This window comes from Coptis chinensis, chromosome 4, assembly GCF_015680905.1.
Source record: "Coptis chinensis isolate HL-2020 chromosome 4, ASM1568090v1, whole genome shotgun sequence".
In the NCBI taxonomy this organism is placed as follows: Eukaryota; Viridiplantae; Streptophyta; class Magnoliopsida; order Ranunculales; family Ranunculaceae; genus Coptis; species Coptis chinensis.
The window spans coordinates 80,037,445-80,062,055 of record NC_141459.1 but is presented as its reverse complement, the minus strand read 5'-3'; the positions used below and the strand labels follow the sequence as shown (position 1 = coordinate 80,062,055).

General features: G+C 40.7%; 1 protein-coding gene across 1 annotated transcript; it reads left to right on the top strand.

Moving 5' to 3' along the window:
- The first annotated feature begins 3,605 nt into the window (after window positions 1-3,605).
- LOC147505010 (uncharacterized) lies at window positions 3,606-4,862 on the top strand. The gene has a single exon (XM_086605441.1). It carries the CDS (start codon window positions 3,606-3,608, stop codon window positions 4,860-4,862), a length of 1,257 nt encoding a protein of 418 aa, XP_086461567.1.
- The last annotated feature ends 19,749 nt before the right edge of the window (window positions 4,863-24,611 follow it).

The window sequence follows — 24,611 nt, the reverse complement described above, 5'->3', positions numbered from 1 at the left end:
TCTAATTACTTAATTATGAAACTAGGGAAATTATGGGTTGTAAGGGAAATTGGATTATTTGGAATCGTTCCATTCTTCCTCTCAGTCTTTGCCTAGCAAATTCTCTGATACCTCTTACATGAAGCTTGAAGACCAATTATGTATATTTCTTTCTCTACATTCCAGTGTTTTTCTTTTTCGTTCCTAGAAAAATTTTTGAGAGATTTTTGTATTCGGGGTTTGGTTTTCAGGTTTATAATTCTCTTAAAAATGTGTTTTGATTCCAATATACAACAAAGTCTGAAGTTCTTTAGAACCTTGCAACCAATCTCTTGCGACTTCATATGAAATTATGATTTTCGTAAGATTCCTTTGTAATTTAGAAATATTACTAAGTAGGTAAACACAAGGGAAAAGACAAAGGGTAGTCGGGATTTCAAAGGGATCTGAGTTTGATGGGGGCAGGTGTGCGTTTAGGATCATTTTGAAACATCTTTGAGTAATTTTAATGTGCTAATTAATGCAAAGGGTTGTAATTAAGTGCATAAAAGGATTTAACATTTTGAATAGTCTTTTTTAATAACTACATTTGAACTTCACAAATTTGATGAAATTTTTTTAATGGAGAATTGTTACGTTTTAATTATGAATCCGGATTCAATGCGTACAACCTTCCAAATGGTCAACGTGAATATCCACCAAAAAAATGTCACCTTTTTTCCACTACTCTCCTCAAACGTCATTCACAGTTTCACAAGCAAAAAGAACAGTTTAAAGTTTAACCATCTCATTCAGTCTCTCAAGTGACTAGGCTCCCTACTCCTCACTTGGTCAGTCACTCTCACCATTCTCTAGTAAGCTTGGTATTATTTTTTTTGATTGGCAAGTCTGTTTTAAATGAGATCAGTAACTCTTTGATGCTGGTAGGGTTCGAGCCTCAGACCTCTGGTATCATCACCCAAAGGTTTTACCGACTTTGCTAGTCGGCACTTGCAGCTTTGTATTATTGTATTAGCCCACACATCATTTTTGGCTCTTATCACTCTCTTTTTATTACGATTCTATCTGCTCTTATCCCTGTTTTAAATGTCAACATTTCGATTCTACAATTAATTATTTATTACTTAATTACCTTTTTATCATTTTTTTCCCTTCATTTCTTGCATTTTCAGGTGTTTTGAGACAGGTTAGAGCAAAAGCTCAACTAAATTTTGCCAAAGAGTTCGGTGAGTTGCCTTTACATGTCCAATTGTATGAAGTTGTTTTTCTATGTCCATATTATAGTGCTGAACCAAGCTTTAGGTTAATAGTAAGCTCTTAGCAGTGCAAACTTCATGTTGAGCGCAAGAAAAGATCCCAATCTCGCTCTATGTTGACACTCTTGATTTTTTAATCAAATTGGTAAGTCCTACTATTTTATCTATCTGTTATATATTCCTGTATACATAAGTTTGTTGATTATGTTGACTGGGGAAATAATTAGTTATTACTATTTATATAGGGTTAATTTTTGCAACAAACCTTTATGATGTCAGTGTTTGACAAAATATCATCTACTCTCATAAAGAATATTTTGTGGCACATGTTTAATGATTTTGTCACCACACTACATGTGTTTTCTTTCTCTACTTTTTAAAATATTGCACACCTTGCAACCTATGGTGAAGCAACTTTCACATGTGTAAACTTAAAGACGAGAATTTTATAGTAATGGGGACCAATAGTGGGAGAATTGGAGGAACTTAGTTTAATTTGTTTTGTTAATCGTGTGCACCCAAACGATTACCTTTCTGAGTAATTTTTAGTAGGTAGATGATTCTTATCTACAAGCTTTTACCTCTTTTACTATCTTTTGTCCCAAACAACTGGTCGGAGTAAGAGCGCTCAACTGGGAAGCTGGAACTCGATCTCTTACTTTAGCTTATCTTCTCTATACTCTTTCCTTGCCTTTTAAGGTAAAATCCTCCACTGATAAACAATGTGAGTTATGAAAAGGCAAGTTACAGTGAATATGGCTTCAACTAGTAATCCAACGTCTCAGGTACCAGAGTCACAAAATCAGCATGAGACAGTACAAAATAACGGTGGTGGATCTAGGTGGAGTGCTTTGTTTGGTCGGAATGGAACTCAAGAATCTACAGTAGCTTTCAACTCGTTTTCTCCTATTATTATAGATGGAGTTGCTCAATTACCAGAGGAGCTGGTTGAACAGGGGATAAAACAATGGGATGAGTACTTGGTAGGATATTCTTGGATAAACGGCTATCGTTTCCCATGGTAAAAGAATTCTTGGGAAAGAAATGGAAGCTAAAGGGAGAGTTTCATATCACGACAGATAAGGAGTTGTTCTATACGAACTTTACCTGTTCAGAAGATCGACAAATGATATTAGATGAAGGACCAGTTTTTATTGCAGGGAGAGTGTTTGTGATAAAGTCATGGACAGTAGAAGTCAATAATTACAGGAATAAGGAGAATACAATACCTTTATGGGTGAAGCTGATGGATGTGCCAAAGGAGATGTGGACTCTGGATGGATTGTCATTTTTGGCTAGTTTGGTAGGTGGAAAACCAAAGTTTATGGATAATGCTACTGCCAAGCGGAAAAGGTTGTCGTTTGCTCGGTTTTGTATTGAATTTCTAGTTAACCACGAGTACAAGGATACCATAAAAATAAAGGTTGGGGATTGAGAAATTGATATACCTCTGGAGTATCCATGGAAACCTCAGTCCTGCGAAAGGTGTAATCGCTTTGGGCACACTACTCAGCAATGTGGTAGTAGGGCAACGAGGTCGTGGCCATGAAGGGAAAATGGTCAGCTAAATGATGGTGGAGGGACAAGTAGGGTGTGGGTACGAAGGCAGAATGGACAAAGCGGAACAAGTGTACACAGAGAAGAGAGTAGACAGATGGAAACAGAGAGGGATGAACATAGGGAACAAGAGGGAGTTTATAGCAGTGAGCAAATGGCAGATGGAGGAGCAACACCTCTTGCCCTTGTGGTTGTTGTTAACAATGAGAGTCGAACTGCTGAGATGAGATTGAGTAGTGGTGAACAGGAACAGAGAGTTTCTAACTATCAGCGTTAAAATGAGGAATGTCATCAAGGAAATCAGAACATTATTCAACTAGTATCACCTGGTACAGTTGAATGTACCTATCAAGGGCAAGCGGACAACACAGATGAGCTGACTTTGACAGTAGTGAAATCCCTTATACAGCAAGGCAGACCAATACACCCTGAAACTGAAGTGTTTACAGCTGAGAGGAATATCTTTGAGGAGTTGGCTGATATGGAGGAGGATGATCTCTCGGATGCTGAACCAGAGCTGTTTAGTGATACGCAGTCCACTCCTATTTCGTTAAGAGTGGCGCCAGAGAGTAGTGCAATTCTAACAAGAGCTCAGGAAAAAAAAAAAAAAAAACATCATCTGGGAAAATAGGTAAGGGAAGGTCTAAAGGGCGTGGGAAGAGGCGGGGCCATTAAACCAATCATTTATCAATGATCAGGGTGTGTAGTTGGAATATAAGGGGGTTGAATGATCACACGAAAGCAAAAAACTTAAATAAGTTTATCTTGGAAAATAAGATTAGTTGCATGGGTTTGTTGGAAACAAAAGTGAAAATGGAGAAGTATATCACTATTGCAGATATGTTTTGCCCCTCATGGGAAATCATACATAATTATTCGAGTGATGAACATGGAAGAATATGGATTGCATGGGATATGTGCATCTTGGATGTACATAGAGAGGTGGAAGGGGCCCAGTTCTTACACTGCAAGGTTCATAGTCTACAGCATGGGTTCTCTTTTTTCTTAACCGTTATTTATGCAAGTAATAAGAGTCATGAGAGGCTCATTTTGTGGGAGGAGCTAAAGTTGATAGGTGCCAGAACTCAAGGAGCTTGGTGTGTGATGGGAGACTTTAACAATGTACTATTTTCACACGAAAGAGCGGGAGATAGGGCTGTTCACCCAAGGGAAACTCTTCCTTTTGCCAATTGTCTAAATACAGCAGGGTTGTTTGATCATGCAACAACTGGATGCTTTTACACATGGAACAGCGGTGGGGATAAAATAAGGAAGTGGTCAAAGATTGATTGTTGTTTTGTTAATGCGGCTTGGACGTCCATTCCAGTAGAAACTAAGGTGGAGGTATTAACCCAAGGGCTCTCTAATCAGTGCCCGTTGGTGCTGATTTTTTTGGAAACTTTTAGAAGAAACCATCCCTTTCGATTCAGTAATGTTTGGACAATGAATCAGGATTTTGTGCCTATTGTAAGAGCAAGTTGGGAAATAGATGATCATGGGAGTCCTCCATTCATGTTAACAAGTAAACTCAAAAGTTTAAAAGGTGTATTGAAAGGGTGGGCAAGATCTGTCAGTAATGATACCCAGAAAATGGTGGCGGACACAAGAAGTGAACTGAAAGAGATTCAAGAAAAGCTCCATAGCAACCCTTTAGACCTTACTCTTAGTGCACAAGAGTTTTCTATAAGGGAGAAGCTATGTCACCTACTCACGATGGAGGAAGTTGAATGGTACTATAAAACAGACATTGATTGGTTAAGCTTCGGAGATAAGTGTAGTGCGTTTTTCTTCAATGCTCTGAAGGAAAAACATATCCGAAATAATGTATGGAGTATTACATATGCGCAAGGAATCAGAAGAGAAGGTAAAGAACAAGTGGCTGAAGCTTTTCTGAAGTACTATAAAGAGTTACTTGGGGTGTCATCATCAGCTTATTGTGACACTGAGTTTCTGAATGGAGTATATGTTGATGAGGTAGATCATGGTACACGTCAGTCATTAGCTTCCCCTAGAAGTGACCTGGAGATCAAAGAAGCACTGTTTGCAATGGGAGACAACAAGGCACCATGACCAGATGGATTCAACACTTGTTTTTTTAAGAAAAGCCAGGATGTTATTGGCGATGATTTCACTAGAGCTGTTAAGTATATTTTCAGCCATAAGCAGCTCTCAGGAGGTATAAACTCTACCTTTCTGTGTCTTATCCGAAGATGAAAAATGCCTCGCATATTGCTTCCTTTCGGCCTATCGCATGTTGTAACACTGTTTATAAATGTGTATCAAAAGTACTAACAAACAGAATGAAGGGTTGCATTTCATTTTTGGTATCAAGCCCCCAATCTGCATTTATTCCTGGACGATCGATTCAGGACAATCTCTTGATGGCCCATGAACTGCTGCGAGGGTACTCAAGGAAGAATGGGCAGAAAAGATGTGCAATAAAGCTAGACAATCAGAAAGCTTATGATTTTGTATCTTGGTTAGCGCTAGAAGCAATTCTACACAAGTTCAAGTTCCCACCTTTATTCATAGAATGGCTTCAAATGTGCTATACTTTGCCGTGCTTCTCGGTAATGGTAAATGGGACTCCTGAAGAATATTTTCAAGGGAAGAGAGGTTTAAGACAGGGAGACCCTGTGTCCCCTTATCTGTTCATGCTAGTCATGGAGATTCTGAGTGCGCTACTTTTTCAAGGACTGCAGTCTCGGAAAATTTCAGCCCATTCAAAGTGCAAAAAGCTGGAGATATCTCACTTATGTTTTTCTGATGACGTGCTCCTGTTCTGTAAAGGTAACATGGATTCTATTATGGCTGTCAAGGATATCTTGCATTCTTTCTCTGAAGCTATAGGACTTCAGCTCAGTAATGCAAAGACAACTCTTCTAACTGGCAGTATGACTGAAGCGGAAGGGTGAGAATTAGCAGAAGCCATGAACATCTGTTTTGTAACCCCACCAGTCACTTACTTGGGGCTGCCACTTACGGCTACAAGATTAGGGATAAAAGAATGCTTGCCACTCATAGAGAAGAGGAAGAATTTCAAACTGGAAAAATAAGGATTTAAGCAGGGCGAGCAGAGTGCAACTTGTGAAGTCAGTGTTTTCATCATTTCAGACTTATTGGGCAACAACCTTTGTTCTCCCGAGAGCAGTGCTTGATAAAGTAGCCAAGTTGTGTAACAGATTCATCTGGGCAGGACCAAGTATGGCGAAAAAAATGCACCATGCAAGCCACGCTACTCTCAGACTTGACAAAGAGCAAGGATGACTTGGATTGGTGGATCCTCGTGTTTGGAATAAAGATGCATATTGTGGCTTAGTGGTGAAATTGGCCCAAAAAACTGATTGTTTATGGGTTAAGTGGTCTTGGGAGCACCACATCAAGAAGCATTTTTTGACCATGAAAATTCCTCAGGATTGTTCATGGGTGTGGCGAGGGATCCTAAAGAACAGAGAAAATGCTTGGAAGTATGTCAGATACAGCATAGCGAATGGCAACGGGACGAGTTTTTGGCACGACCCATGGTGTGCAGGCCCTTCATCTTGAATCCTGATGCAAGGCTACTCCTGACTGATGTAGTACCAATGGATGCGCTAGTCAGTTCAGTGATTGTAAATGGGGAGTGGGCAAGGAATATCACCGATCTACCTGAATGTGAGGTGAAGATGCGGACCATGAACACAGAGATTAACTCGTACATTTTGGAAAACCAAGTCATTTGGACCCCATCGAGTTCAGGGATGTTTTCTGTGTCCTTTGCCTATGTAGCCTTAAAGAATGTCAGAAGTAAAGTAAAATGGTACAAGATTGTCTGGGGAAAGCTGTCGGTGCCTAAGCATTCCTTCACCGTATGGCAATTATTATCTGGATCGCTACGAACCCAAAACAAATTAATGGCGAAAAAAGTGATTGGACCCTCGCGATGTTGTCTATGTGATTTACATGAGGAAAGTTCGGTGCATCTTTTCTTTGAGTGTTCTTATTCGCAACTGGTGTGGAGCAGTTTCAAAGAGGCGATGGGGTTACCAAGAAGAGTTTGGAATTCACATGAAGAATGGTATTTGTTTTGACCAAATATGATCAAAACATTAAGTAGTGACGAAAGAGATGAAGAGCATAGAAAAGTAGTGAAAAGGCGATGGTGATTGAGTGAATGATGAGACTGTACCTTTCGGTTGCCTACGTATCCAAATTATCGATGGGATCAAGTCTCAAGAACGTAGTTCTGTATGAAAAATAGTTTGGTATTTATATAGGAAGAGTAGATACTCCTTGTAGCTTAAGTAATTGTAATTGAATATAACTCTCAACTGATAATTATCTCTTTGATAAGAAACGAATATGGACATAAACTAATATACATTAGTGGCAAACCATGTGGCTAAGGTTCAGCCTCAGACACATGATTTAATGGGCCTGTACATTGATCCATAGTATTGCAAATTGGGCTTTAGCCCTGTCGATTAAACAAATAAAATAAAGACCCCTACTAATGGACGTTTGCCACGTAGGTGGGGGTCGAAACACCGCCCCCTCTTTGGCATGTGAACAAAGTTCATATGGCAAAGAAGAGAAGAAAAATCAAGGAAAAAATGGAATAAGAAAAGAGTAAGCGGAATGTATAACAAAATGTCGTGTGAACGTAAACGATAGGAAAATGGATAATTGGGAAAAATTGGTGAATTATCGGGAACGAAATAATGTCAAACTAACATATACGAGACGCATGTAGTTAAAAAATGCCTGAAAAATGCACAGAAAAAATAAAAGATGCACAGAAAAAATTTCAAAAGAAATTGATTGCTGAAAACTGTACCGAACGCATTACGTAATAATACGAAAGTTGATTTCGACGACGCATGCCAGCGGAATAGCGATATTAGGATTAGACCATTGAAATTAAATGTAATGGCAGTTTAGTAATAAATAAAAGAAAAGGAATTTAACTATGAATTGAATTCAAAGGTTGCGGATAAGAATGTGGAGTAGATAAGAATTAAGATTAGAGACGAAATTGGATTAGAAAAGAATGTGGAGTAGATAAGAATTCGGATTAGATAACTGTTTTTCTGTTTGATCCATCCAAAATAGGTTGGGCCTGCTTAATTGTTGGTTGGAGAAACCATAAAAAGGTGTATAAAAGGATTACGGTCTCCTGCCTTAACTCAAAAGGCAAGCTAAAACCGAAAAACCAAACATTGATTTCTGCCTTTTCCTCAATTTCAACTACATCACTGTAACTGTTCGAGACTTGGCCAATAAACAGTCTGAATCATCGAAACTTTACACAAATTTGGCTCAAGCAAACGCCATTTATACATAACCTCAGGAGGTGGTGAAGGTTTGAAATGCCTAGAATCATTAAAACCCGCAACATGGAGTGATTCAACAGATCGATGCAGAGCGAGGAGAGAAGGATGAGAAGCAATTGGGGACACAAGGGAGTTGAACAAGGGATTCTGAGTCAAATACAAATTCGAAGCAGGAGCCAAGTCCTTAATACTATTAGGTAAAGGCATACGAACTCTAGTTGATAATGAGAAATTGGTAAACTCGGACAATGGACTCAAAAAGGCCCATGACTTGTTCACTTGTTTCTCAAATGATGTAGAATAAAAATTGAGTCTCGGCTTCTGGGAAGACAATGACGAGGGCTCATTAGATGATTTGGAGGAAATAAAGTTACAAGGTAAATTAGTAGAGACAGCAGCAGCTATAGCAACAGCAGCTGCGACGGTTACTGGTCGTTGAAGGATTCCAGAAAAGGAACCCATTATATTAATCTGGTATTGAAACAACCGCTCATACCAATGCCTATGCTACCAACACAGGATTTTCTGAAGGCAGAAGCTGAAGATAAGTATGCAAATGGTGGTGGTTCACCCTTTCTTTCATTATTTGTATTGGGGGTTCCCACCCCAGTAGCTACTACAAGAGTGTAGGTGGAGGAAGCTTTGGACGTGCCAAAAACTCGAACCTCTGTGGAGGAAACGCTATGGAGGCGAGAGATGGCGCCCGTTTTGAAAACTGTTGTAACAAACAGGATATGGTGCAAGCGGCAGCAAAGTAAGGGCACCGTACCTGCGTTGCACTCAATTTGGATCAAGTGAACCTGGATTTTTGAGCTATCTGACGATTTTTTTTTGGCAAGTAGAAACGACTGTATTATACGGACGAAAGATAATCAAGACGAAGAAGACTCAATGATGATCGTAGACTTGGTGAGGTGGAAAGAAGGTGACAGATACAGCGAATACACGAAGCCGCGGTGATGGTCACTTAAAAAACTACATAAAATATTAGTAACGTTGAAAAAGATCGGCCCAATGCCTGAGAAAAAATAATAAAGCTGTCGGAAAGTTTCAATTCGCTCAGAAAAATCGGCTCAATGCCGTAGAAAAAATAACGAAATTGTCAAAAAAATTCTTGTAGAACGATTGGCACAATGCCTTAGAAAAAATAATGAAACTGTCAAAAAATCTTCACTCGGAAAATTTCTCGTAGAAAGATCGGCAGAATGCCTTAGAAAAAAATAATGAAACTGTCAAAAAAATTCGCTAGAAAAATTTCTCGTAGAAAGATCGGCACAATACCTTGGAAAAAAGGGGCTTGCGCGCAAGCGAGAGAAATAAAAGAACCGGATTGTAAAGGAAAGAATGATAAAGAATGTCAGGGTGACTATTCGAAAAGCAATGGGTAAAGAAAAAGTGAAAAAGTGTCGTTCATCGTGGATGAGCTCGAAAAATACTTTAAGCGGAGTCAATGATTGTTGACAGCATTAAACAAGTATGTTAGTATTTTTTTTATCAATTATCTTAAAACTTTGGTTAAGTCTAAAAGACTGATGAAAAGATTTGTATGTTTGTCGCAGGTTGAAACGGAGGAATTACCAGCAAAAGATATTGACGAAATTTTTTGAGTGGAAATATCTCAATGCCTTAGAAAAAATAAAGAAGCTGAAGAAAGTTTTTGCTCAGGGTGATCGCGCCGCAATGCCGTAGAAGAAATAAAGAAGTCGGAGAAAATTTTCGCTCAGAAAAATCTACGAAAAGTGTCTCTCAAAAATATCGGCCCAATGCCTTAGAAAAAATAATGAAGTTGACGGAAAGTTTCGTTGAGAAAGAGCGGCGCAATGCCTTAGAAAAAATAATGAATGCGGAAGATAGTTAACCGAAAGTGCTAAGCGAAGCGAATGTAGATTTCGAAGAAGAAAACGAAGATTTAATCAAGCGACCGTAAGACAATTGACAGAGACAATTGATTAGGTTATTGTGTGAATGTAATACCATAAAGCTAAAACTTCTTTTGATGAAAAATAAAAATAAAGTATGGGTTTGCTATTGAATATTGTTGTTGTGACAGATAACATACCTGCGGAAAACTGACAATGTTGTTGATTTATGTAGTTGAAATGAAATAGAACGAAATGCCCCCATATAGAGAAAAACGCCCCCAATGCTAACTTAACTCGGCAAAATTAGACTAAGCGAGTTTAAAAACGTTCAAACTTCGACTGACAAAACAAAACGCGGTTGTGTGTACCCTACGTCATATTTCCGGTCCAAAGTATACTCGGACTATGAACCGGGTGTAAGACCAGCGGCGGACCAGTTTGGGGGCAAACACTTTGGATAATCCGGTCCTCTAATCCGTTAGAGTTCACAACGGGTTTAGGGCCCATCCGGGTGGCCCAAGTTCGTGGACCCAATCCGTCCGGATCATTCTGATCCAGTCACCCGATAAGATCTTAATGCAATCCGATAAGATCTTGCACAAGGATAAAATAGAATCTTAGAGAATGATCCTATTTTAGATAGAGTCATGATAGGATTCATGAAAGAATGCAATCTTCGAGAATCACTTTCTTGGCCGCCTAGGCAGGAGATTGCTATATATACGGAGGCTTCTGTATCCTCCAGAACTACGTTTTTAAGAGACTTGATCCCGATTCCTCACCGGGTACGTAGGGCAACCGTAACGTTGGTGCGCTTCTCTTCCTCAAAAATCCCAATCCCCCATCTCTTCGAGCCTCTCGAAGCACCATCACATCGGGAGTGTCGGGTTAACGCTTTGCCCCGACATTCTTTGGCGTCGTCTGTGGGGGACGAACCCACCCACGTGGAATTCCGTTGGAGTTTGATATCATCGGCCTTATTTTTCATACGTCCTTGTTACCATGGCTGAACAAATTGCGATGAGTAATACAGAAGCTGCCAGTCGGCATGTAGCAACTCTACAAAACATGGAGACTATTCCAGGCACCACTACGGAGGTGGGGCAGTCGAGCCGTCGTAGATCTTTCTCTCAGAACGGAGGAAACAGACTGTCTGAAGTAGTTCCACACACTCTGGAGCCATTAGGGACTCGGGAATCTAATCCCGTGTCCCTCGCCCGCCGCCATATCGCGAAGCACGAAAAGCTGCCAGAATCCACGCCGTGGGATGGTCCCGCTGAACCTACCCGTGATGCTACCGCGCGACGCCCAATAAAGGGTCGGGAGGCCGACGCTAAACCCACGCCCATCCGAACTTGCAATACCAATCGATCGAGCTCTAATCTCTTTTAACAAGAGTAGTTGCGGAAAATGAAAATTTGAGAAATCAACTAGGCAAACGGCCTAGAGACCTTGCGGAGCACCAATCGGTCAAGTCCCCTTTGTCGGCACGTAGGCAAAGGCAACGGGCCGAACCGGGACAGCGCGAAGATCCTAATAATGGCCAAAACCTTATTCACAATAATGGTCAAGCTAGAGATCCAAGCCAAAGCCGGATCATCCACCCTATCGGTTCCGGCCCACACTCATTCACAAATCAAACAATGTCCGATCGTTTGGGCACAAATCCTCGACACACCAGATCCACAACAATCACTGAACACCAACAAATGCATTGAGTTCCAGCCGAAACACCAAAGATCCGTGGATGTGTCGATCAAGATATGAATCCCAACACACAAATCGAATGAGAGTCCGCCACCGCTAACAGAGTGGCGAAAGCGGCGGGGGTAGAATCGAACATCGGCAACGAATCGAATCCCCTTCAATCTTAGCCCGCGATGAACGGATCCGAGAGAAGAGAAATCAAGATGAGGACAGCGTGAGAATATGAATGAACAAAGGGTTAAGGAATTGATTAACCAAGCCGCGGAGCGTGCAAAACCATCGAGACGATCCACTCTTGGAAAGGGCTATCGCGAGGTCCGGAATTTTCACCCTTTGTAAATGACATTCGATCAGGTGCTTCATCCCGAGGCATTCAAACAGCCCCTTCCGACTTACGATGACATGGATGGTCAGTCCGAACGAGCACATCATGAGCTACCAAGCGGCTATGACCTTATGGGAATTTCATGAGTCGTTAATGTGTCGTATTTTTCCAGCGACGTTGAAAGGATACACACTATCCTGGTTCAACAAGTTGCCTCCGCGTTCAATTGATTCATTTACCAAGCTCAGCGATATGTTCGTTGAACGTTTTCAGTACAACATGAAGACGAAGAAGAGTCCGAGCACACTGTTCAATGTCGCTATGGAGAAAGGCGAAACAATTAAGAGTTTGGTACGACGGTTCAGGAAGCTTCACGCCGAAGTTCAGGATGTGAGTGATGCTTTCGCAATACAAGCCTTCCATCAAGCGTTGCATTTCGACAGAGATGGACTTTACAACTTTCTCACTCGAAAGCCGCCTACCACCCTTTCTGATTTATTCGCCCGAGTGGAAGGGTACGTTCGAGTGGAAGATGATCAAAAGTCTCGACAGAGAAAGGATGGCACAGATCCAGCTTCCAAGGACTCCACAAAGGATAAGATTGCCAGTCAAGGTAACAAGAGGAGTACTCAGAATAATACTGTTTCGGTAGTAAACTGCTTCAACACAACGAGAGCAATGGTAAAGAACACACTAAGAAACAGAGGAATTTGATGTTGGGGGAGATGAAACTGAACCAAATAATGGCTGCCTACGCACTCCAAGATCTATTATCTAGGGATCAAGTTTCCAATGAAGTTCCTTATGAAAAATAGTTTGATATTTATAGAGGTAGAATAGAGAGTCCTTGTAGCTCAAGTAATCTTGTATCTTGAGTAATTGTGATAGAGTATAACTGTCAACTGATAACTATCTCTTTGATAAGAAATGAATCTGGACATAAATCAACGTATATTAGTGGCAAGCCATGTGGCTAAGGTTCAGCCTTAGACACATGAGTTAATGGGCCTGTACATTGATCCATGATATTGCGAATTGGGCTTTAGCCCTGTTGATTAAATGAATAAAATAGAGACCCCTACTAATGGACGTTTGCCACGTAGGTGGGGTCGAATATCGCCTCTTTTGTCAAGCTTAACAAAGTTCACATGGCAAAGAAGAGAAGATAAATCACGAAAAACGTGAATTAATAAAAGAGTAAGCGGAGTGTATAACAAAGTGTCATGTGAACGTAAACGATAAGAAAAATGGACAATCGGGAAAAATTCGTGAATTAGCGGAAATGAAAAATGTCAAATTAACGATAATCACGGACGAATGACGAAGTTAAATAAAAAAGCGGCCGAAAACGATAGATAGAATAAAAAAAGATGCACATAAATAAAATACGAAATTAAAATATCAAAAAGAAATTGAGTGCGAATACTGCACCAACGATTTCGTGAAACAAGGCGAAAAGTGATGTCGATGACGCTGCACCACCGAATAATAAATACTAGGATTAGACCGTTGAAAAACGTGGAGAAAAATCCACGAATTATCCGACGGAACGGACATAAATCGGCGAATTACCGTGAACGAAATAATTGGAATTTGATATATGTCCGAAATAACGAGAAGATGTGCACGTGAAAATACCACAGAAACTAGGACTCCAAAATTAAATCCGGATTGGATAATGCTTATCATCAAGTCTTGCACATGAAGTCGGTTTGGCTAATAGAATTACACATGGACTGAAATACGGACCAGCTCAAGATCGTTAAAAAGGAAAGACTATGTAAACAGAGAACAGAGAGAAATCCATGCTTAGCATAAAGCTTAGAGAGAAGTCACGATCCAGCACTGAGAAACGATAAAGAACAAAAGTAAACACCACATCAGAAATGTTCCGCAAAGATCTGAAACCATTGTTACAATGAGTTTCAAGATCGCGTCCGGGCGTAGTCTCAAGAAGAAAAGTTGCGTGAGACGAAGAAAAGGTTAGTACTTTTTTTGCTGTTTACTTATACATACGGTCTTATATCTGATAATCAACCTCTTCTTCTGTCTCCTCTACTTCCAGGTAACCCCTCTCCTCATTTTTTTTTTTTTTTTTTTTTTCGCATATTCACTGGAGATTGTGTCTGGGATTCTGTTTCTTGTTGACGGGGAAATCTATGGTCAATATGCTCTTGTGTGCATTACTGCTTGCACTGAGGTATGTGTGTGTCTGACGATGGAAGCCGCTATAACATCTGACGATGTTGTACGAGCTGCTGGCTTTGGAGCTAGAGATGATCTAGGTAGTCTTCTTCCCGCTGCAATCGAAATCAACCGACTTTGAGGCTTCTCTTCGATGCTAGAGATTATGAGGAACCACAAGGAGAAACAAACAGCCTAGGAAATTTGGAGTCGGAAAAACGTTGACCGTGTTACTTCATCCTGAGTTCTAGCAATTGTGATGATTTCCAGAAGTCTTGTTGAAGTTGGTTCTCCCACCTGTTGCTTTTATGGCTTGATGCAACAGTGTAAACCTTGATTTGTTGATATCGTGTCGTTTATAATTATGTGGAAGCTCTGGAAGTGAAAACAAACGAATGTGGAAGAAGAAGCGCTGTGCTGGCGGTTCCAAAATTTAAAAGTGAATCAAAGACGATCTAGTGCAGCGCCAGTAAAGAAGGGGCACCATACCTGCGCTGCTTTAATATGGTCAGTGAACCCGGTTTTTGTGCTTTCTGACCCGTTTTTGGTTTTTTCTTTTTTTGCAGGTAGAACTACCATACTATACGGGCGAAAAAATACCCGAGAAGAAAACTCGATGACAATCGCAGACTTGGTGAGGTGGAAAGAAGGGGCCAGATACAGCGACTATTTGGAACCGCGTCGATGGTCGCTTAAGGAAATACAGAAAATACTAGGACTCGAGAAATTTGAGATGGATGAAGTGTACGAATTTGAAACGAAAGTCGAAAAAGATGAAGTAGTAATGGCTTACACACAATTAAATTGCAGGAATGCAATTCCGTTGAGCAAAGAAATAGCGCAATTACTGGAGTGGTGGCAAATTGCACCGGGACAACTGCCAATATCGTTCTGGTTAATCTTTACGAGAGCGCACCGTTTACAAAATGAATTTAACAGAAGGTTTGGGGCTCAAGAAATCTTCGCATTGATACGACCGAAAGCCATACTGATGAAAGGGTACATAAAATTTGAAATTGAATTCAAGGATTCAAACAGAAGTTTTAAAGGGTTCCCAAAAGTATACACTGGATGGGATAGATTTTTGTACCGCTTGCGAGGGAAGTGGAATCCGACAGAGTTTAGAGTGTCGAACAAATTTCGAGGTAAGCCAAAACATAAGTATGAAAAATTGTACTACGAGTAAATTGATGACTAACACGAGTTATTTTTGTGTCTAACAGAAAATGTGAGTACACTACCAGATATTGAATTGGACAAGGAAGTAGAGAACAACCTTCGTTTCTTCTTTCATGAATGCTCTGACGAAAGATTGGTAGATTTGAGCTACTTTGATGATATTGTTGATTTCCGACACTATGGGGTATCGAACAACGTCCGATAGGTCCATGGAAACACATAGTGAAATGGCGAAAGAAGAATAAGAGTCTCGTAAATGCAATATTTGGCAGCCGATAGCAATAGTGAAAAAAGAAGATGGAACGGAGTTAACACAGCGAGAACTAGTGTTGAGTTTGCCAAGCAAAAAAAGCGAATTGTACAAAAGAAGATGTGCCACAAGAAAACGGGCGAACGGAGACCAAGAGAGGCAACCAACGTTACAATGTATGATGCCTCGAGGGACGAGACTACAATGCACCAAACATCCCGCATCGAAAATATAATACATACGCAACATCAAGAGGAAAAGGTATGTACTGTAGAAAACATAGATATGTAAAAGTGTGGTGAAATGTAATATCTCGTTCTGGTTTGGTATATACAGGAAAAGAATGGCGGGGAAAAGAACGAAACAGTGATACTTACAAAAGATAGTGCAGCGAAGAACACAAAGTTGGTTAAAGAAAACAAACGGCAAAACAAAATGCAGGAGCAAAGAATCCAACAACCACTGGCAAGTACTGATCAGGGGTAATACTACTCATGGAGAAAAACCACAGAATCTGTTAACAGTAAGTTGACCGTTGATTTTTACTATTGCGTTAGGATGGTAAAGAAATTTGTGTCCAACACTAAACCGATGAAAATATCAGATGAAGCAGAGATGTTCAAGCTTGGAAGATGAAGTGAACGGATCGCCCGGATTACGCTAATGGAAGGGCTCAAAAAAAATCAAAAATGTGACCAGAATACGGAGAACATCGGAGAATATGACAGAGCAATGTCAATGATTTTCGATAGTATAAACCAGGTATGATAGTATTATTTTTATCAGTTATTGCAAACTTGTGTTTATGTCTGAAAGATGATGAAATCAGATATTTTTTGCCGCAGGTTAAAACGGTGGTAGTACGGGCCAAAAAAATTCATGAAAAAGTCGCGAAGAAAAATATCGTTCCGAATGAAGTCAATGCCTTAGAAGAGATAGAGAAAGTGAAGATACTTAACCAAAAATTGGAAGAGGCAAACAAAGCGTTAAGCGGAACCATCAGAGAGTTAGAAGACGAAAACAAAAAACTTAACCGAAATGGACGGAAGAAGCAGAGGAGGAGATCGTCTGAAGAATTTGGGAAAGCCTGTGAGATAATGGAGGAACACAAACACTTAAAAGCAGATGTGATAGAATTGAAGTCACTCGTGGCGACCAAAGATCAGGAACTTAAACGTGCGCAAAAAAGAGGTAGAGAAAAATAACAAGCGAATGACAGATTTAAACGAGCGGCTCGGCCAAGATCACGTGCAAATGGCACACTGTGAATCGTCCGTAAGACAACTGACAGAGACATTAATAGAAACGGGCGATGAACTAGAACGTGAGAAGATGAATTACAAGGATTTGTACGAGTTGTATATGCGAAAAGTTGGGAAGAAACCATTGGATTTTCCCAAACCAATGATCATGTGATTACGAGTATGTAATACCGTAGAGCTAAAAATTCTTTTTATGAAAATAAAAATAAAGTATGTGTTGGCTATTGAATATCATTGTGATGTCAGATAACATACCTGTATAAAACTTAGTGTTGTTGATTTATGAATGTAAAATAACGAGATGCCCCCATGTATAGAGAAAAAGCTCCCAATATAAAACCATTGGAGAAGGTTATTGAAAGGCAAAGGGGACATGATCGTCCTTAATGAACCTAGCTATTCAGGTGTTAAAATATTTGTACCGAACGTGAAGCAAGGCCTGACAACTGTTGGAGTTGTCACGGGTTCAAAGTCGTCATCCGTGCACTGAGATGAAACTAAAACACAACGCCATTGCCTTAGTAGTGGAATTAGCATGGATATTGTATTGTGGGAGTATTGCAATAATTGTTCCGAGCAAGAATAACCATCTTATTGACTCGGATTTCCGTCAAGTAGGCATGAATGCGACTTACTTGGACCGAAAAAGGCATAATATGAACGACCTCCCTAGAATGAACGTTAATGAATGACATTGTTGAAAGTAAAAGTACAGAAGAATAGAGAAATGTAAAATGACAACCAAACTAAGAGAATGGAAGTTGAATGCCTTTATTGACGGATAAAATAGAACGAACTACATAGATGGATAGATTTGTTATTGATGGAGTAATGTAAAATTGCAAAACATTTCCTAACGGTAAAACTTGCGAAGGTGGTAAGCATTCCATGGCTTCTCTATTATTCTTCCAGAAATAGTACGGAGGAAATATGACCCCTTAGATGCTGGACGATCTATGATGTAGGGTCCTTGCCAATTTTCCCCAAACTTTCCTGATTCTATAAGCTTTGGGTTTCTACAGAGAACCCAGTCTTCAGGAGCAAAAGACTTAGGACGGATCTTCTTGTCGTAATTCCGTTTCATGTCAGCTTGATATTTAATAAGCTGTTGTAGTTCCTCAGAGCGAACCTCATCAATAAGAGCTTTTGACTTAGCCAAAGCAACGTCATTGAACTGCTTCAACAAAGAATCGACCGAGATGTACTGGAAATCAGTTCTGTAGGTAAGACTGCTTCAGCACCATATGCAAGGTTAAAAGGTGATAATGCAGTTGAATATTTTGGCGCGTTCTATAAGCCCACAAGACACCGTGGTAACTCCTTGACCCAATTTCCTTTGGCCACCAAACGCCTCTTTAGGTTGGCCAAAATCACCTTATTGGTGGCTTCGCCCCCCCATTGGCTTCTATGGATGATAAGGTGCGGAGAAGTTATGCCGATCTTCAAATTAGCAATGTAACCCATTTAATTTCTTCAAAGATCGAATTGTTTACCATTATCTGATACAAGTGCCGCAGGGATGCCAAAATGACAAACAATATTTCTCCACAAAAACATTTTGACATTGGAAGCATGGATTTGGACCAAAGGCTTTGCTTCTACCCACTTGGTAAAGTAATCGGTTGCCACAAGAAGGAATCGTATACTACCTGGAGCTTTAGGTAAAGGACCAATAATGTCTAAGCCCCATTTGGCAAATGGCCACGGGCTTAGCATGGGATGCAACTCAGTAACAGGGAGTTTACTCATATTGTCGTGCTTTTGGCATGGCTCACACCTCTCAGATAGGTGTTTTGCATCCTTTTGCATCTTTGGCCACCAATAGCCCCCGTCATAGCTTTATGAGCTAAACTTCGCCCTTGAGTGGCTTCCGCGATAAGCCGGAGTGAATCTCTTCCAAAATTTGAAGTCCTTCCTGTTTTGAGAGGCATCACAACATAGGGTTTAAGTCCGAGCCTTTATGATATAATTGCAAACTTCCGTCGAATGTGATATCACCAAAACTTCCATGCATCGCGTTTGATTATTTCAGCGAAGTTTTGGTTCCGCGAAGCGAAGAAACTTGCAAGTAGTGGATATAAGGAAGACGCCAATCTTATGATCGGAGATCATCAATCGCTCGATAGTATCATATCGGAATTTCGGGACTATCATCCGCTTCATGTACCAACTCACTATCCGCTTTGAGAGCGATTCAGGGAAACAAATGGATCTACAGATTCTAATGGAAGATCCAAAGTATGGTCATGTTGTGAATTTTCCATATCCCTTTTCCGCCTCGAAGTCATGATTGGTGCGATTATATCGTGGGTCGATTTTTTGTCATTACATACAAAGCAAAACAAGTAATTGCTTTCATGTACATACAAGTCATGCAATTCTTTTTCGGTAAAGTCAATGCTTGGCTCTTTTTCGGAACTCCACAATGATGTGTCTTGACTCTTCGCTAACGGGCGGGCGGATAGATAAGCCTATGAATCAGCATGACGTATGTCATTTCGGGGTCTTTGAGTGATAGAGATACTATCAAATTGTCAAGCAAGGCTATGTATCAAACCAAGATAAGCCGCCATACGGTCATCTCTTGCTTCAAAAGACCCGCCAAACTGATTGGCTACAAGGCGAGAATCCGTGTATAATTGGAGCTTTCGCGCCCCCAGTTTCAAAGCTGTTCTCAAGGCACAAACGGCAGCCTCATACTCGGCTTCGTTATTTGAAGCGGGGAAGCCAAGTCGCACAGATTTCTCAATCTTCTCTCCACCGGGTTTAACAAAAACGCATCCAATTCCAGACCCAGATTTATTATGGGAGCCATCTGAATAAACAATCCATAGGTCAATTGGATTAGGAATTGCGTTTGCAAGTTGGTCTTCGTCGCCCCCAGTTATTGGTGGCAGAATGTCTTCCATAGATTCTTCTTGGCGCAAGAAATCGTCAATAGGAGAATCATCAATCGGAAAATCAGCTATCAAAGAAGCTAGAGCATGTCCTTTTTTTAAAGATTTAACTTTCAAAGACAATGCTATATGCACTAAGATAACTTTCCCATTCGGCTAATCTGCTTGATTCCTGTGCATTACGAAAGATCTTGCGTAAGGGATACTCAGTATAAACTCTGACCAACCTCCCCTGGAAGTATGGTTTTAACCGACGAGCGGCATGAACCAATGCAAGTGCCATTTTTTCCATCTTTGAATAACGAGACTCAGCTCTAGTTAACGTCTTACTGATAAAAAAGACGGGTCTACCATCATCGACGAAAAGAACAGCACTAACAGCTTGAGTTGTAGCTGCTAGGTACATGCCAATTGGTTGACCCGTTGAAGGACTTGTCAATATAGGAGGACTGACCAAGTATTTCTTCAGCTGTTGCAATGCCATCTCACAATCAATGTTCCAAGTTGCCGCCCCCTTTAAAGTCTGGAAGAAGGGATGACAACGATCGGAATATTTAGAAATAAATCTATGAAGAGCGGCAAGCCGACCAGTAAGCCGTTGAATTTCCTTCTTATTTTTTGGTGATGGCATATCAATAACGGTACGTATTTGATCAGGATTAGCCTCAATACCTCTACGAGTCATGAGGTATCCCAGAAATTTTAGAAGAGAGGCCAAAAGAACATTTGGCGGATTGAAGTCTCATGTTATATTTGTTAAGCCTATCAAAAACAAGTTGAAGATCGGAAAGATGATCACCAAGAAGCTTCGATTTAACGACTATATCATCAATATAAGCCTCCATTATTATCCCCAACAGATCGGAAAAATTGTATTGACAAGCTTTTGGTAGGTTGCACCGCATTTTAAGACCAAAAGGCATAACAAATTAGCAGAAAATGCCTTGGTCGGTAATGAAAGCGTGAACTCTTGGTCATCAACATTCAAAGAGATCTAGTAGTACCCCGAAAAAGCATCCATGAAAGATAGGCTTTGGAATCCCGGTGGCATCCACTAGTTCGAAATTCGCGGGTAATGGATAATGGATGAATCGGACAAGTCGCTGCGTTAAGGTTTGTAAAGTCAATACAAATTCTGATTTGTCCGTTCTTTTTGGCACCGCGAATCGACATTAGCAAGCCATTTTGGGTAAGTAACTCGTCGGATAAAGTTAACCGCAAAGTAGCTTATCAATCTCCTATTTAACTTTGAGCTTCCGATCAGGTGCCATTCTTCTTGGTTTTTGGCTTAACCGCCCCAAACTTGGATCAATGTCAAGTTTATGACAAAATGTAAGGGTCTATTCCCGCATTTCCTCAATTTTCCAAGCTTAATATACGCTTTATTTCATTGTAAAAGGAAAACAACTCTTGTTGTTCTACGCTTGAAAGTTCAAATGAAATAAAAGTGGTTTCTTCTATGAATCTCCTACTTGCACTTCCAAAAGTCAATCCACCGTCGGCTGCCCTTGCACATGAGCCTCAATATTATAGATGGAGGCACGCACGCTTGGTAACCGTATAACTTAGGCAGGGCACTTGCAAGGATCGTATTACCTCGAACTTCAGATTTTTATAGTCATCCATTGCTTTGTCATGACAGAATGGGCGATACCGTCACTACTTAACCTTGCAAATATGCCCAGAGAATGGGAACTTGACACACTTATGAAATGTGGAGACTACAGCCCCCATGGAATGTATCCAATCTCCTTCCCAAAATGCGTTATAGTGGGATCGACACCATCAATAAGAAATCGAGCTCAACTTCTTTGTTCATTAATTTGATTGGTAAGGTAATTATTCCAACCACAAGATGTTGTCCCGTCAAAACCGATGATAGATTGTCTTCTTCGATGATCATACCCTCGCAAGTTGCATCCGAGAATAACATCCACTAAAAATGACGCCGAAGTGGCCCCCGTGGTTTCGATCATTACCCGTTGAACACGAGAAGCACCTATAGACACATAAATTATAATCAAGTCATAGTGAGGGTGATATACACCACGGAGATCATCATCGATGAATCGGAAGGGCTCTTCTTTCGGTTTCGTCCAGATTCCTTTGACAAAATCGACTTTGTTGATACGGTTAAAGTCACCAACATAACTAACTTTCAAACGCTTTTGATTCTTACTCTGACTTTTGGAAAGAGACTCAACATGAGAATGGAAAACATTAATGACATGCTCATAAGTTGCAGCAATTGCCTGTTGAGAGTTTTTAATAAGATATTCATTTAAAAGTCCTTTCTCCACTAATTTCTGAATCCGACCCCGGAGAGAGCGACAAAGTTCTGTCTCATGGCCATAGTCATTATGGAATTTACACCACAAAGCTTTGTCCCTTATCGCTTTGGTATCTTCTGAAAGTGGATAAGGCGGGGAAAGAAGATTCCCACTTTTCAACTTCTCATATATAACAGAGTACTTGGCATTGAGCGGGGTCAGTTTTAGCTCAGGTAGAGTTTTTCCATCACGATTGAAATTGACTTGCTTCTGACTGTCATTCTTTCCATCGTTATGTTGTTGATCTGACTGTCCTTGCTTCGGCTTAAAATTCTTGCTTTCAGAAAAATCTTTACTCCGAATATCTTTGTCCCTTGCTGCTTTCGCCGATAGGTTCTCCTCGATACGGATGTGTTGTTCAGCCCTAACATACAGATCGTATCGAGTTTTAGGGACATCTTTAATTAGAGAGTGGTAAAGATCCCTTACAATGAAGTTCAACTTCGCCTCTTTCATAATATAATGCTTCTTTAAAGGCTTAAAAGAAGCATCCCATCGAAACTTCGAACATCTGCCGCTTTGCCTTTCGAACCTAGTAACAAAAGTACGTAACTTTTCGGCCACGCGTTGTTGCTTGATGTTCAAAAAGTGAGTCGACATCCTTTTGGCGTCTTGCAATTGTGGCGGAACCGATTAACAAACTGATTTTCTAGTTCATTGAATTGGTGAATTGATCTTGAAGGCAATTCACTAAACCAGCGTAATGCTTCTCCCTTTAGAGTCGATGGAGAGAGCTTACATATGAGCGAATCATCTCCACCCCATAACACCAACTTATTTTTGAACGATAGAACATGCAAGCCAGGATCTCCTTCCGACTCATCATAAAGTTCAAAATCGGGTTGTTTGAAGCCGGGATGGTGGCAAGCTTCTTGAATGTCGAGTGAAAACTTGTCAAGTACTCCATCATTGACTGTTAAGTTTTTCATTCTTACATCCCTTAACTCTCTATCGTTAAGTTCTTTTGCAATCCACTCTTTCAACTGTTGTTCTATCAGAGTTAAAGTATTGGCTCGAACAACTGGACGCCCTCGGTCGTGCCCATGTGGAGAAGGATACCTTCCATTATCTCTTATTGGAGTTAGAGATCTTTGGCGGTATGCACGATCAGCTCCGACCGGTGATTGTCTTTGTCTATCCCTGTAACCAGCCTGTCTAGGCCGGTAGTCACCCTTGGCCGGGTGGTCGGAATAATTATACCACTTCTCCATGTTTTGTTGTTTTGTTCGATGCCCGCCTTCCCACCGTGGTCGGACATATTTCGGATGGCGGCCTTCCCCAAATTGCTTCTCGTGAGGTAAATCTTCCCTTTGAGATCGGACATGTTCTAGGGTAGTAGTTATCCCCGCCAATCCGATTCTCCCATAAGTACGGGTAATAGGGTCATTACTCCTAGAGCGCAAATCGGTTGATTGTGCTTGAGAAATAGCACGTTGTTGAGGACGACGGAAGGGATCGTCAAGACGGTCCCATACAACCGGAATGGCTCAAGCGTCCTTCGTGGGTTGCCTTTGATGTTGTTGAATTTGCAACATCGCCCACCGCCTTTGCCTCTTTGCCAGCCTTCCTTCTCAAGTTCCTGTTTAAATTTTTGACTCGTCAGAACTCCCCGCCAACCCGTATTAGGGGTGAATTGGCTGTTACTATCACCTTTTCTGCTAGTTGGCGTGAGAGTAATGTCCATGTCCATATCCATGTCAACTGAAGGATCGACATGGACAGACGGCGGACCGCATGGAGGACTACTGACTTGTCGGTTTTCTTGTTGCAAGGCTGTTAGGGTTGGTGGCTGCGGTTGTACGGCCTTTTGCAGAGGCGGTGGCGCTACTACAGTTGGATGTTGAGAATTGATTCTACTACTAGGAGGAACTTGATTGTTCAACGGTTCATGCATTGGCCGATTTGAATTTCGAGGGTTGCGATTCTTGTTAGTAGGAGGAATATGTTGACTATTTGGTCTGCTTCTTGTGCTTACCATCTTGATTGTTTCACGTGATAATGAATTCTAAATTCCCCACAGACGGCGCCAATTATGTTTCAAAGAAGAAACCGCTTCAACACAACGAGCAATGGTAAAGAACACACTAAGAAACAGAGGAATTTGATGTTGGGGAGATGAAACCAACCAAATAATGGCTGCCTACGCACCCCAAGATCTATTCTCTAGGGATCAAGTTTCCAATGAGTTCCTTATGAAAAATAGTTTGATATTTATAGAGGTAGAATAGAGAGTCCTTGTAGCTCAAGTAATCTTGTATCTTGAGTAATTGTGATAGAGTATAACTGTCAACTGATAACTATCTCTTTGATAAGAAATTAATCTAGACATAAATCAACGATATTAGTGGCAAGCCATGTGGCTAAGGTTCAAATTTTTAGACACATGAGTTAACGGGCCTGTATATTGATCCATGATATTGCGGATTGGGCTTTAGCCCTGTTGATTAAATGAATAAAATAGAGACCCCTACTAATGGACGTTTGCCACGTAGGTGGGGGTCGAAACAAATA